Source organism: Anabas testudineus, chromosome 11, assembly GCF_900324465.2.
Source record: "Anabas testudineus chromosome 11, fAnaTes1.2, whole genome shotgun sequence".
Classification (NCBI taxonomy): Eukaryota; Metazoa; Chordata; class Actinopteri; order Anabantiformes; family Anabantidae; genus Anabas; species Anabas testudineus.
Window position 1 is genome coordinate 17,099,523 of NC_046620.1, and position 15,283 is coordinate 17,114,805.

The 15,283-nt window shown below is 39.4% G+C and overlaps 1 protein-coding gene across 1 annotated transcript; it reads left to right on the plus strand.

The window, feature by feature from the left end:
* The first annotated feature begins 543 nt into the window (after positions 1–543).
* Positions 544–11,291, plus strand: ldlrap1a (low density lipoprotein receptor adaptor protein 1a). The gene is made up of 9 exons (XM_026346603.1): positions 544–751; positions 6,978–7,120; positions 7,443–7,555; positions 7,694–7,808; positions 8,254–8,326; positions 8,496–8,591; positions 8,760–8,887; positions 9,145–9,179; positions 10,319–11,291. The coding sequence occupies exons 1-9, from the start codon at positions 667–669 to the stop codon at positions 10,461–10,463; spliced, it is 933 nt and encodes a 310-aa protein (XP_026202388.1). The 5' UTR covers positions 544–666; the 3' UTR covers positions 10,464–11,291.
* The last annotated feature ends 3,992 nt before the right edge of the window (positions 11,292–15,283 follow it).

The window sequence follows — 15,283 nt, forward strand, 5'->3', positions numbered from 1 at the left end:
TTTGGTAGCCCAGTTTCTAGAAGATAATGTAACAGAAATCTTATTTACAGAAAAGTATGGCATCTGAAACTCACAGATAACACACATACATGGATACAAAGTATAACTTTTCTTTGAAGTTAGTAATAGTGCATTCATGGCTAAAACCCCATGCAGCACCTACGCTGCATTCATATGCAATGAAATAACTTAATTCTTAAATAACTATCAACAAAATAGGATAAGAAAATATAAACTTTAAAGTGCACTTACATTAAACTAGTAGTCCTCTATAGCTGAGGTTTGTAGACTATACTGTATGCTGCTTTTTTCAATGTTTTACTAAAACAATGGTACTTCATGTTTTGCACATAAAAAAACTATAAATCATGTGATAGAAACATACATACTAATAGGGAATCCGATTTTTAAATTAATTCATAACAAACCTGTGCATTTTGTATGAACGATAATCACCTGAAAGATAAAATGACCCAGTTCCACAAATGCAGCATTTCTTTTCTGCCGTGCTCGTTGACGTGCGCTGGCCTCGTAAATAGCGGGATTTCTGACTGCCCGGGAAGGCAGCACGACTCCATCCTCCCCATCAGCAGTCTGGTCAACAACATTTCTCCTGGAGCACTCTCCGGCAAACTTCACCGACTCTTTGCACTTTCAAACCCCGACATGGATGCCCTCAGGTCGGCTGGGAGAGCTATTATCCGGAGCCCGAGTATGGCGAAACAGTCCTGGACCGCCGGCAGACACAAAAGTAAGAATGAATCTAAGTAGTAGAAGAAAAAGGTTTCACTCACGGTTCAGTTCGTGTTAGCGGGTTGCACCGTGCCCAAGTTGACTTTTGCTTCCCGCGGTGCCCATTTTACCTTAATTAGCTAAATGCCGGAGAGTCAACAGATAATTTGTAAGTTCAAGTGTAGCTGTTTGTTCTAAAAAGCGAAACATGCCAAAACGTGACGGCAGGTATGCTGCCAACAAAGTCCCAAAGGTAAAGTGTTTTTAACTCGCAGTAACTCCGTCTTATTTAGTTTGACACGCACTTTGAAAATGCTACTGTAACAGCCACAACATTTTACCGTATTTCAATGTTTTCCCGTTTTATCCCTTAAGTATTGCGCAAGTCTGTGCGGTTGATCCCGTTTCAGGGATTTCCCCGAAATAAGTATTATTTTGAAACTACGCAGAATAAAGTCGGTTTAGAGCACGAAACCAACCAAACAAGTGGTACTTTGTTTAGAAGCTCTTCTTCTGTCTTGCGTTTAAAGGCACAGCTGTGACATTGGGATGATGTCAGTAGTTTTTAAATCTGTTTCCAGTAACCAACTTTAACTAAAACTTTTACATCTAAAACGTCAGGAAAAAGTGCAGAAGTCAGGGTCAAAATTAGACTTCACAGTGATTTCTCTGTGTGTCTTGCTCAAGGGCCCTTGAGTAGGTCAGGAGCCTGGCCACTGTGCAGAATTAACATGAAACTCCTAAAAGGACACCCTGGTGCCCATTGTAGCACTCAAGGGGCCACTTTGTAAGTTAAATCTCACTGATCTGTTGGCTGTGAAGTTGCGGGTGGGGATGAGTGCTTAGCTTAGAAAGCTACACGTTCCCCCACATGTCACCAGGAGGAGATGCCAGGAATGCTGCTGCTCTGTCACTGCGTGGCCACTGCTGGCTCGATCACAAGTTCAGATGTTAATGTTGTTACTTCTGCACAGTTATCAGTGGCAGTGGTTACAAAGGCCAGCCTGATTTGTAATTTATCCAACTGGCAGTTCCCTCACAAGTACTTACAGTACGTGATGTGCAAATAAATTTTGTAACGTTTTATAGGGAATCCTTATTAAATGGCCACAGTAAACAATTTGCAAACTGCTTTTCATCCTTTTTTTAAATGTATAAATATGATTTAAATGTTTTTAAAATTGCCCTTTTTTTTTTTAAATGTAATGTCTTTTTCCAGCTGAGGTGTTTGCATGAGGTATTTTGACTTTAATTGAGCACTTATTGTGGTGATTAGTAGAACTAAAAGCTCTTTGTAAAATATACAGCTACTTTTTTTTTTTTTTTTTTTTTTTTTTTTTTTTTAATAGAAGTAGAGCTTTGTAGTATAGGTTACATGGTGTTCTCATGGCTGTAGGGCACACATTCCTCCCCAGCACTGACCCATATCGCCCATGTCAATCTCTGGTCTTACAAAGTCTACGTCACCAAGTTGGGGTCAGTGTATTTTCCACCTACTCAGAAACTGAGTATATTGCAGATCAACTGAATGTTGTTGTAAAAGCCACAGTGTTGTGATACCTAAGGACCAGGAGACCCTTGTAACATTTTACCCAGATATTGTTTCTGTAGATTTACCCCTTTTTTGCATGTACGGTGGTCTGAGGACGTATGTTGTTGGATGGCGACTGCCAGAAGTGGCCTCTCCACTCCTCATTCACTTCTCTGCTCTTATTACCGTGGCCTGGTCACCCTAGACAACCTAGGCCGGCTCACTGCCAGTGCCAGTGACCCAGCCAGTGGGTGCTTGTCTGCTGCAAAGAGCCTTTTTCTAGGCCCCTCCTTAAATGAGGAGCATGTGATTATACCAAGCATTGGTAATGACTGCCAGTGTGGGAATATTTCTGTGCCCCTATCACAAAGCATGGCCCAATGAGGAGAATGCTTATGGGTGAGGTCTTTTTCCCTTTCCACTGTTATTTTTGGCCATTGTTGTCACACTTCCTTTCCCTTCTTGCTTCCTTATGATGACGATTAGATAGCAAAACAAATTTTATTCATTCCTATCAGTCTGCTAACTTTGCTCGCTAGTGCATAATTTTTTTTTTTTTATGGTGTTTAAGAACCCTTAGAATTAAACGTAGAGAAGCTAAATATTTGTTCCTGTTTGTATCACTTCTGCTCAAAATCGGGCAGCATTCTAACATTTCTCTGTGAGCTTAGTGAATCGTAGACACACATGGTGACATGTGATAGACTAGATGTAAACTCGACAGGGTCCCAGGATGGAACCGTGCTTTTTTTTTTTTTTCTTAGAAAAAGCCACCAATCACACTGAGAGGTAGACAGGCTTGTACTGTAAGTACAAAAACAGGATCATGTGTGATAAAGCCTATTGTAAAAAGCTACTGCTTTCTACTGCCCCTGGGACCATAGAACCAGGATCAGTATGTGTAATATGTCATTTTCCAGTGGGTGTCCAAAACTCAATAAATGTATAAATATTGTTTGATCTGTTTTGGTAAAAATACCCACAATGCATCACTAGTAGTAATAAGAATGCAGTTTAAACAAATAATATTACCTGTTGAAGGATGTATTTTCAAGTGGCATGGGTCTGTTTTTCATTGGAGAACTTATAAAAGTCATCTTTGAATCTAGTTTTGTATTTGGTCCATCCTCTCTACAGGTCCATAAGTGAACTCGAGGGCTAAGTTTCTCAGAAATGTTTGTTTAACTTCGCATGTGCACAGACTTCCTCAGCAGCCTGTTATCACTCATGTGTTTACATTTTTCAGCATCAGTAGAAACCCTGACATCAATTTAAACGAATTCTGTGGAACCAGATGTGGGGTAAAAAAATGTTAAACGGTGGCAGAAGTTAGAACAAGTGTTGTTTGGCGCGGAGTCCTTGAGTGATCCTAAGTTGTCGGACCACAGTAGGTGGTTTCCACAGTGATCCAGTGTTTGGTGTAGACACACAGATCAGCCACGACGTGAATTGCCTGTCAGTGGGGTCCCTTTTGGTTTAGCACATTTGTTGTCAGTTGTGTTTTTTTTTTTTTTTGTTTTGTTTTTTTTTTTTGCTCTAGATGAAATGGATAGTGGTCTGTCACCATTGGATTTAATAGATGAATAATGAACTAACGACTGGTGTGTTTTCTAAGCTTGCCTTTAAGTTTTCCCTTTAAGTCAGAATTAACACTTTGAGTTACCCTGTCCTTTTATTTTACACACAGCAATTAATTTCTAAACAATAAGAGCAGGATTTTATTTGGTTTCAGTTCACACACGCATAGTTTACACGTTTCTGTCTTTGTCCTTTAATCCTAAAGCTCTCTACATCAAAGACTGGGAACTGATGCTGGTACGTCATGTAAAAATACAGTTGATATTAGCTGTTTAGTGTGGTTTTGTCCTGAATACAGTTAGTCCAACACCATGTGAGACAGTTTTAATATACAGCCTGTAAAACCTGCAATAAGCGTGCTTCAGTCATCCTTTAAAGAGCTATAAAAGTAATTAAGTTATTTGGGTTGTCAGTGGAAAACTTTATTGTCTTATGTATTAGAGACTAACAAATTGACTTCTTTTTATATATTTATGTTTTAGCATTGGTTTGAGTTAAAGAATAAATTCTACATTAGTCAAGTTTATAGTCCAAAATGTTACTCTTTCAATGTTACTCTAAAAGAGTAAAATAAATTACTAAAATAGCAAAGACAGGATTTTGTGCAAGTTAAACTTGAATTAATTAATGTATTATTTAACTGTTTAACTTCTTGGTTATTCACTATTCAGCAGTTTTAAACCTTTGAGTATTTTAGCTGTGCTGCACCATAGATGACAATGCTGATCATTTACTTCACACTTTTGTTCAAACTAAAATTATTGCTACTGGTTTTGGATGGATTGCTTGGCAACATTTTACAGAATACAGATTTGAAGGTATGTTATTTTTTAATCTAGAACTGTAATGAATTTGGCAATTTTTCCTCTCAAGATGAAGTCAACGGTACAAGCTTGCATAGATAAAAAGGTAGTTAAACCATCCCAAGGTATATTTCTGATTAGATGTCTAGTTGTCTACATTAAAATTCTGTTACATGTGCTATTAATATTGTTTAGATGACAGATGAAGTTTACTGTGTTAAAATATCTAAATACACAATTTGCAGTTTAAATTTTTTTTGTTCAGCCAGTCACAAGCTATACATGCAGAAATCATTGGAAGGACAGTATTGGAGCACAGTGACCCTCATGAACCAGGACTGAACCCTGAAAGCTTCTCAGCCCTTCAGTCATTTGTAGAACTGCAATGAAAAATCTCCCTGTGACCCCCAAAAGCATTTCTCCAGTGACTACAAAGATAAAGATGTGTGTAAAACTGCTGATGCCTTGAGCTACAAACAGTGTTGTTGTTTTTTTCATCTTTAGAAACAGTGCATTGGCTGCACAATGAAAAAAATAATCTGGGAGCTAGAAAATCTTTTTGGCTTATGTAGTTTTCATTCAATAAATGGACAACTTGTTGGAGTTGGGTATCCGGTTCTTATAAAGCATCCATGATTCAGATTCAGATACCTGTCCTATAGGGAATTAGCAAAGGGGTTCAACAGTGTAGAAGAACATCTTGTTTGTATCAAGCTGGACTTTCATCATCATGAAGAATAATGAATTAGAGACATCCTGAAATTACTTGCAACAGTTTGAATTTTTTATTATTTTTAATAGAGAGTTTTCATGCTGTGATGTAAAATGTGTTTTTTTTCCTTCAAATGTTGAAAGTCATTGGCATGAAAATTGGAGATTTTCGTTATAATGCTGGATCGTAAAAGAAGCATATTTCAGCAGCTTCTCTGTAACAACGCCTCTAACAGCCTTTAAAATCCTCCTTGGCAGTCTGACTTGACATAGTCCTTCCTTCAGTTACAGTGTGTGTGTGTGCGCAAGTATGTGGTATGCACTGCATCCCAGAGGAGGTAAATGCTGGGAGGATGAATTTCTTCTCTTAACCCTTTTCCCCTCCTTTCTCTGAGGAAGCGTCTGTAAACACGGCCACAGGGTCAGGGCCAGACAGCTCCACACAAAACCTGATAAGAAGCCACACAGAGGTAGCAGCTGTTACAGCTCTGACACTCCTCGTTCGAGCTATCATTTTATTTCTGAAAATGTTAACACTAAAAATTGAGTTGTTTTGTTATTTTTTGTTGTTGTTGTTTTTTTTTATGCGTATACACCTTTGGCCTAGTTTGGGAGAAATGTGTTCTGTTACATTCAGAAAGGAAACCCACACTTTGCTCTTATCACACTGTGTCAGGGTTCATGTATAAGCACTCCTAAGTCTTTGCCTATATATTGTTGAGCACTGTAAGTTGAAATATTTATTTAACAGTGACAGTACCTCTGACCTAGATACCCTGTTATGTCTTTTCCGCTTCAGGGAGTTCAACACAGGCTGTTTACATTTCCTCTGATTTGTGTTTTTCTCAAGCTCTTTGAACATTCTCACGACTAATGTTATTTATTTTAGAACATGAAATGGGAGGAAAAGCTGGCAAATCTTAGCAGTAACTGAGAAATGCAGTAGAGTTTGAAGTTTTCAAACTCTTAAGAATTTTCTTTATTACTGCATAAATTTGACCTAAAACGTGATCAGAATCTAAATTACACCAATGAGACAAACTCTTTATGCTTAGTTGTTTATTTACTATGGATCCTTACATATTTGAGTGTGGTGATGTGCAGCCATAAGTTCCAAATAAACATTTCCTGTAACTGTTTATCATCCCGGCACATCAGCTTGAATGCATTTAGTTCATTCTTCCTTACAGAATATCTTCAACTAAAGAATGTTGGTTGGCTTCCTGTCACGGACTGCCTGCTACAGGTTCTTCCACACCTTTTGAAAGTGATATTGAAGACACAGATTTCCTTATATAAGGCACAGTTACACCTGATAGTCATCCCAGTGAGTTAAAACAAATGGACAATCCTAGAGCAGTGGTCAATAGTGCAACACATTCTTTTGACCAGTGATGGACTTATTGATATTTATGGATATGGATATTGGATATTTTGCCCAATAAAATTGTCCAGTGTAATTCGGGTTCCCTTTATCTGGTAGTATGACTTGAATTTGCTCACATTTTCATTTTGCATTTATGCAGAAATAAAGAAAATTCTTAAGGACTCATAAACGTTCAAGTGCACAAACATGAATACTGGTGACTAGTTTATCAACCTACTGTTTTCCCCTTTTATAGAGCTTCCAGAGAACTGGACTGACACAAGGGAGACAATCTTAGAAGGTATGACCTTTAACCTTCGTCACCTCGGCATGACACTAGTGGACCAGCCCAAGGGAGAAGACCTATCAGCTGCTGCCGTAAAGAGGATTGTGGCCACGGTGAGAGCTGGAGTACTAATGACAACGCTGTTATGAGTTGTTTACATATAGATTTTTCATTAATAGTGCTACATGTGCTTTTTAGAACATATTGGAAAAACTACTTTCTGTTTTGTTTTTAGCCATTTTAGCTTGAGGCCTAGATGTCTGTGTGATCTATTAGTTTTAGTTGAGTTAAAACATTTTTCAAATACTTTGACTCGGCATTGGTTTTTGCGACCTAAATATTATCTACAGTATAGTTATAGCAGCCAAGTGCAAAGTCTCAAACCTCATTTGTTATTGAACAAACTTCTCCTATTTACAATTGTCCCTCTAACAGGCTAAAGCCAGTGGAAAGAAACCTCAGAAGGTTGCTCTCAAGGTTTCCCCTCAGGGAATAGTCCTGTACGACAGCTTGAATAATAAACTCCTGGAAAATGTCTCCATATACAGGTGTGTGCAAAGCAGCAGAACTCATTGACAACATTAATATGTGGCTGAGCTGACACGTGACTCTGCTTTTTATACTGTTTGTATAATGTTTATACTGTTTTAGATAGTTTGTCTAAGCTTATGACCTCTGGCCTGCAGAATATCCTACTGTACAGTGGACAAACTGCATGATAAAGTGTTTGCGTACATTGCTCAAAACACCCTCAATGGGACCCTGGAGTGCAATGCCTATCTCTGCTCCAAGAGGAAAGTGGTGAGTTGCCCTACTGCAGAATCAGTGTTTTTATGTTTTATTTAATATGAGCATGAATTAGGAGCCAGTGCAGTGATTTTAAATTTAGCTAACATCAGCTTGAAGTAAACTCTTATCTTAAAATATTAGTGCTCTTTGTAGCACAGACATGATATGCACATGTGCTCATCTTCAGTGTGTTTCCTTCATCTTTAAAAAGAAATCAAGTTTTTCCAGCCATATAGAGTATTTTCTATTATCTTGGAAACAAACTGTAGTTGGAATAATGTATATTATTTTGTGTTTTGACAAATAGTAGAAAATGCATTGGACATCATGTCTGTCACTTTTCACATCTAGTATATACTTCAGTGAATGAGTCACTGGGGATGATGATCATTAATGGTGAACATTAATCTTTTCACCAGTTGTCAGTTACAGTGTGTATTTCTCTGCTGTTCTCCAGGCTCAGGCAGTGGCTCTGACAGTAGCCCAGGCCTTCACAATAGCTTTTGAACTGTGGCAAGTCTCCAAAGAAGGTAGGAGCCACACACATACTCCAACTACAGACCAGTTTTTGTCAGTGCATGAGACCGTTTGTGCCTGTAATGAGTCAACCTTGATGCTCCAAGGATACGTTATCTGCTGTATAGTTACAGTAAACAGGTCTTGACCTGCTTCTATTTTGTCTATGCACATCTTTTCTAGAGAAAGGGAAGAGAGTGAAGTCTGGTTCAGCTGGAGAGACCAGCAGTAGTTCCCATTCAGAGAGATCCAACAGCTTGGGGAGCCTGAAAGGGACAGGTAAGAACAAGACTCAGAATCTGCAGCAATGCTAGTGGCTGTGTGAGGGAGAGGGGCTTCTTTCTCACACTGATACCAAAATAAATTCCATATTTTGCACCACGTTCATTCTGTAGTTTCTTATCTTTTGAGTGCATAGCAAAACTTACTTTCTCTCCTACCAACTAGATGTTGCCACAGACACTCTATTGGACTTTGAGGACACTGTGAACGTTGTAGCGGAGACCAATGGGAATGTAGAGGAGGATCAGCTGGATAACCACATGCCCTCTGAGACCAATAACAACCCTGCCTGGGTAAGATGCTTCCTCTCCCTTTAGGTTGCAACTGTGGACAGTGGTGGTGATGAGTAATTTCACATCTCACAAAGCAAATTTATACTGAACAAATATCAGTTGTGTACAAATCTTTTAAAAAGTCCCAAAATAGCATAAATAATTTTTTAACATGGCATTTAAATATTTTTAATTCCTATTCTAACCAGTGTAACAGAAGTGTGCTATACAGTTTCTGTTCCTTGAGGGTGCATTCAATAAACTTCTGTTTCTTCCAGGAAATAGAAGATGGTTTGGATGAAGCCTTCTCCAGGTGAGATACATCTGAACCATATATTTAATTGAGTAGCTCCTCTGCCCTATCACCAATACAAACTTTTTCAGATTCTTCAGTTTACTGTAGGTCATTTTAATACTATTTGGCTTTACAGTGCCTCTTACTGATGATTTATGTGTACTACAGAATATAAATGTTTTAATCTCTGATTAGGTAGAACATTTGGAAATAAAGACTTAATCAGAAGAGGAATGTGGCAAGTTAAAGTATATGTGTAGTTTGGCTGACAGCTAAGCTTTAAACTGTCCTCAAGCTACTGTGTGTTTGTGTCTCCAGCTGTGCTCTGGATAGATATGGTTCATTTCCAGGTAAAGTTTTGTAGCACTATTAACTGTTTAGTGTAGTAGTCCTAATTACTAACTTAAGATTAGCCTGCCTACAGGTCAGTAATGTTAGTCAATAGTATGCAGTAACTCCCCATGTAAAAACAACGCCCTTCTTATCCATCTCATCGCCACCTAAGAGTCCATGTTTGAATAGTGGGAATAATAAGATTCCGCTCCAAACACAGAGTGCTTTGTTGAACAGTTCCTGTGTTTGTTGACGGTGGTGGTTAAAAGTGGAGCAGTGGGTCAGAGAAAAGGCTGTTTGCAGCTAAGTGGAGAGACAGGCTAGAACAGACTGAGGTTGTTGTTACATTAGCATGTCTGGGAGGCGGAGCTATTGAAGAGGCAGAATGAAAATCACAGTTTAAGGCAAACCAAAGGAAGGAGTTTTACATACCTGTAAGGCCACCTGGCAGAGAAAGGCTTTGTAATGTCACATTTTGAATGAAAAACGACTTTACCACGTTGGACAGCAACATCAAGTGGTCTGGAAATCGCTCTACACAGGACCATAATGCTTACCTTCAGTGTACACTCCCCTTCCTGTAGGACTTAAACACCCAAAAATAGAACTAGTTGGATTATAAACAGTCCTTATTACTACACCGTGGGCTACAGACTCTGCTCTGGTCCAACACTGTGTGGGTACCTGTATAAATAACATCCACATTTCTCTTTCATCCTCCTATACCAACAAACAAATGTATTTTTAAGGTTGTGATAATATAGATTATAGAGTTTTGTTGTTTTTATTCTTTTTTTTTTTTTTTTTTTCCTGTGTCTCTTCAGACTGGCAGTGTCGCGTACTAACCCCCAGGTCCTGGACATTGGGGTGACGGCCCAAGACTGGCTCACTGAACCCGACTGGGACAGCACCAATGGAAACACTACGCACAGTCTCAGCCCATTCAGGGACGATATTTTCGCCTTCTGACCGCCACAACCCAGCAGAAAGAGAGGACAACCAAGAGGAGGAGGAGGAGGAGGAGGAGGGCGTGTGTCTTTATGTCTTCCTATGAATTAACAAGGCATCACTGTGTATTAAAGATAAGGCTGCAGCAAGTCAATAAGGGAAAAAAAAGTGTAAAACTGAGATAACGTGTGGCCTCTTCACTTTGTTGTTGCTCTCTTCACTTGGACAGTTGAACAGCACAAGCTGCTGGCCCTGCACACCAAAGCAATAATCTCTTCCTTTAAGGTTACTACATCTCTTCTGTTATTACATCTTTACAAACTTACATTCACCAGAGCATCTTATGTCAGCGTTTGGTGTCCGTTGTTTACCTTCAGCTATTTTCTGTTTCTGTACTCATGGCATCATAATCAGTGTTTTGTATATGTGTTTAGTTATAATTTATAGTTTTATAATTATTTTTTTATGGATAAAAACAAGAGTAGGATTTAATTAAGACTGACGTACACACCATATCAACAGGCCGTAATAACAGCGGGACAATCAGCTATGCTCCATCTTTCAGTAAAAAAAAAAAAAAAAAAAGAAATACGTGAGGATTTGGCTTTCCATCAGCTTGAATGTAAACTGAAGATTGTTTTATTTCTCTAATATGAAAATCAATCTAGTTGTTGTATTCATATGAACTGAATCAGTGGTTCATTCAAGAGCTGCTGTTACAGGCGCTTTTCTCTGCAGTGTAACGGCATTCTCGTGAATGAAGCCCAGACGTGTTGACACTCCATTGTGGCCATTACAATGTACACTATAATCTACCAGCAAGGTATAGAATTAAAATATATTCCTGAATGTATTAATGAAATCGACTCATTTGGTATTAATGTATATGCGTGGCTAGATTCATACACAGACTATATTTACAACAGGAAGAGGGAACAGACTGAGATTCACTTTGATGATCAATGTAGTAGCTCTACTGGAGGTTTAGATAATTTTCAAGGTAAAGAATCAACCTTGAATCTTTGTGTTTAAAGCAATAGTTAGACACATATGTTTCTGTAGTAGATAAGATCAATAGGCTATAGTTTATAACGGACATTAACTGGGTGTAGCACAAAGACTGGAAATGTGGGGAAAAAAGCTTGCAAGGTTATGTTTAAAAGTAAACTTTAATAGTAAACAACTTTATTGTGGCTATTTGAGCAAAGCTAAGCTAAAAATCACAATGTGTGTGGACAGATAAACTTCTCTTTTCATGTTAGTCTTGAGAACGTGCTCATAACACGTATTGTGTTCATTTTCAGGTACAGTTGTTTCTTTTGGACAAAGCAAGATTAGCTGTTACTCTGTTTCTGGCTTTTATGCTAAGCTAAGCTAATTGACTCCTGGTTGTACTATGATGTGTACTGTAGCAATCTTATCGTATGTTAGCAAGAAAGCAGCTAAGCATGTTTCCATGTCATTGTCGTTAGAACGTGTCCTGCTGATGATATCATGTGGTATGTTTGAAAGCTCCATAGAATATACTTTATGAAAAGAGTTTCTCAGCTATTGTTGTTGGTTTTGCTTTGTTTTGCCGGCATCCAGTTTATGTGGAGTGAAAGTGGCACAATTGCATCAAACTGAAATGGAGTGATCATCTGTTATTTGTTTTTGCTACTAGGATCTTTTCAAATAGGTCACAAAGACCCACACCACCAGCTGTTTGATGGATGTTTGGATCATTGCAACAGTTTCCCAGTGGATCTCTCTTTTTATTGCCAACCTGCTGCCACAGTTACAAGGTTACTGTGTGTTCTCTCAGTTTGTGCTTTCTGATACTTTATTTTGCCCTTTACTCACCTTAAGGTCTCCCTGGGTATAAAATAACATACTTTCTGCATGCTGACAGCTAGGTGCAGTTTGGTTTTACCGGCAGCAGGGGGCAGCATTGTGTTGTTTAGGATACAACAGATTGAGATGACTGTGGCTATTTGAGTGTTCAGCATCTGATGCTGGTCACATCTTCAGCTCTCGACCAAGACAGTCATTTGTACTCTCCATTGTCAGACGCTGACGTTATGATGTCTGATTCGGTTAGATTCAAAGCGACAGTGTAGGACAATCAATGCAACTGTATTAGCTCTGAAAGAGGTTGTCATAAAACCGCCAGTGACAGGACAAGATGGCATGGCATGGCAAGAGCACACACTGGACTGGCTCCCTCCTCACAGGACTCATTCCTACAGACACACGTTCCTTGCCACGTTCCCTATTCGACCCGTGTGTGTGTATGTGAGAACATGACTCTAGAGAGCTGAAAGTCACACGCTCTCTCTTCCCTTTCTCTCCCTAACAGGCTGTGGCTCAGTGAATCAGGAGCCTTTTTACAATTCGGCCCGACAACCTTACTTAACCACCTGCATTATTTAACAGTCTTCCCTCAAAGGGAGCTCCAGCTCTCCATCTCCCTCTCTGTAAGTTTGATAAAAGCAGACACACGCTGAGATACAGCCAGGCAAAAGTCTCCCCTGTTTCACAAAGGGGATGAATCCTCTAGATGCACACGCACTTTAATGACAATAAGGGCTTAAGACAGAAAATTAGTTTCGACACTCAAACTGTCTCAGGCAGACAGGAAGAAATACAAAATATGAATGTGAGATCTGTTAGATTAAAGGAGCAGGTCGACAGTTGTGGAAATGTTTGATAGTTTAGCATAAAGATAAAAGGTGATGAAAGCCATTTGTTTACATTGCTTTATTTGCTGGAATTGATAAGGCACATTTAATAATGCTTAGAATTTGCCACCAACTTACATCCACTGTATGGTGTCAAAACCCTAACAGTGAAATAAGGTGGAGCAAGCATGATGACGTGATGCTGCTTTGCTTTTGCTTCTGCTTCTCATCCTGGCAGCTTGCTATAGCCAATGCACCTAAACAAAACCTGACCCTTAACACGGGAGTACATGGAGTAATGGATGACACGAAACCTGCCTATGGAGTGTCACAGTCAGAGCATAGACCTCAACCCTGCAGAGACACCGTGGAAGGACGTGACTAGAGCCGTTTACACCAGACGTCCTGTGAGGTCAAATGTTTCACAAAGTTCCTCCTGGAAGTTGTGTAGGACGAATTCAGAGCCACTAAAGAACTTTCACTTACTATTTCCGTCATCACTCCTTCTGTTTAACTGGTGTGTTCATTAAAGACACGAAAGGCGACAGTGTTTTATCCTCTTAGAAATAATGTGTTTGTGACATTTTTGACTTTCGTGGGGATCACTTGTCCTGTCCAGTTTATGCAGAATGCAGCATGCAAACATGTCTCCGCTTCAGTTTGCTCTGCTCTCAAGACTTTTCGACCACAACATTTACATGTTTCCATTAACTTTACATGCAAGTCGGTCACCTCTAGAACCCGAACACAGCTTGAAGTGTAAAAACAAATTCAGACTTTTACAGTCAGGAAATGACCCAGCACATACAACCCCAACAAAACAACAACTTTTTCACTGCAGCTTTAAATTGTCTTATTTGTCTGATTGATGAACATTTAAAATATAACAGAGCCAAACTAGGACTTTCCCAATAGATAGGATAACCATCTCAGTTACCATACTCATCAGAGTATAGTGGTACACACACACACACTCACATCAACTACTTCACTGGTTTGTGAAGTCTGAGTGGCTGAGGCAAGCTCTGCACCCAAGCTGTCTCAGCATCGAATAAACGTTTAAGCAAACTAATCCATAGCTTTGGCTCCACGGAAGATTAATCTACAGTGGCTGCAATCAATGCCATTCTTAATTCACATATCTAATACATTTTGTGCGTAATGTGACCTGCCAGAGGTAATGTATTGGAGCAGTTGGATGGAGAAATGGTGACATTAATTTTGCATTGTTCCTCCGTCTGGATGTTCCGATAACAGCGCTGAGTGCAGAGGGAGGGAGAGAGAGAGAGAGGCAGAGATCAAGGGAACTAAAAAGAGCTGGAAAGCGACTGGTGCTAACTTTAAAGTCTTACTGTTGCAGCAGAATGATTGTTTGCCCCTTTATGTTCTGTGTATCTGTGCGTCTACATGTCCTGGTCTTCCTTTTTGACGCCCATGTCAAGTGAAACGCACCATCCACACTTCCTGCCATCCAAGGCCATAACCAAGTGTGGAAGTATTTGCCTCATTAGGCTCCATCAGCCTCCTCTGACAAATCTACCGAGTCATCATCTGCTAGTGCTGTTTACCCCATTCATTATAAAGCGGATATCTCCATTTTATTTGACACAACACCATTAGCGTATGTGTGTACGTGGGCTGAAATGTATGAACACCTGCATTTGCACACTCTCTGGAGCCCTCGTTTAATTTATGTTTTCGATTCCACGGGATGCCTGTGATGGCTGGGAGTGTGTGTGTGTGTGCGTGTTAGGTTATGTTATAGTGACGCACAGCGGCCACTGATCCACCCTCGTAAACCAGCCTTGAGTTTGAAGGTCTGGGCCACATCCATTGCAATCCAACCTTGTCACGCCCCATATGCTCGAGGCCAACCTTAGCCCCCCACACCCTTCATTAGTATTCAAAGAGATTGCACCCACTCTAGGTGATCCAGTGTACAGTAGGTGCAGGACAGACTTTGATTACATTTAGATACAAGCCTGTAGTAAGTGTAATTTCTCTCAGCTTTTGATGCCATTTATCTGTGCATTTATTTTGAAATAATAATACTATTTTTGAAGAAAATAATATTAAGGTCTATTTATGCATCGCTGCCTTAGGGCAATACAGTTTTTAACGAAGTAGTGACATATTTTCATTTTTAACATTTCTAGTCTTTCAATACTTCTGAATATTTTT

What these genes read in the sequence shown, in the direction of transcription:
- ldlrap1a (XM_026346603.1), top strand. Translation starts at nt 667, where the DNA reads ATGGATGCCCTCAGGTCGGCTGGGAGAGCTATTATCCGGAGCCCGAGT. An exon ending in TAAAGAGGATTGTGGCCACG is followed by an intron (nt 7,121 to 7,442) that starts GTGAGAGCTGGA and finishes TCCCTCTAACAG; the next exon opens with GCTAAAGCCAGTGGAAAGAA. An exon ending in GGGGAGCCTGAAAGGGACAG is followed by an intron (nt 8,592 to 8,759) that starts GTAAGAACAAGA and finishes CCTACCAACTAG; the next exon opens with ATGTTGCCACAGACACTCTA.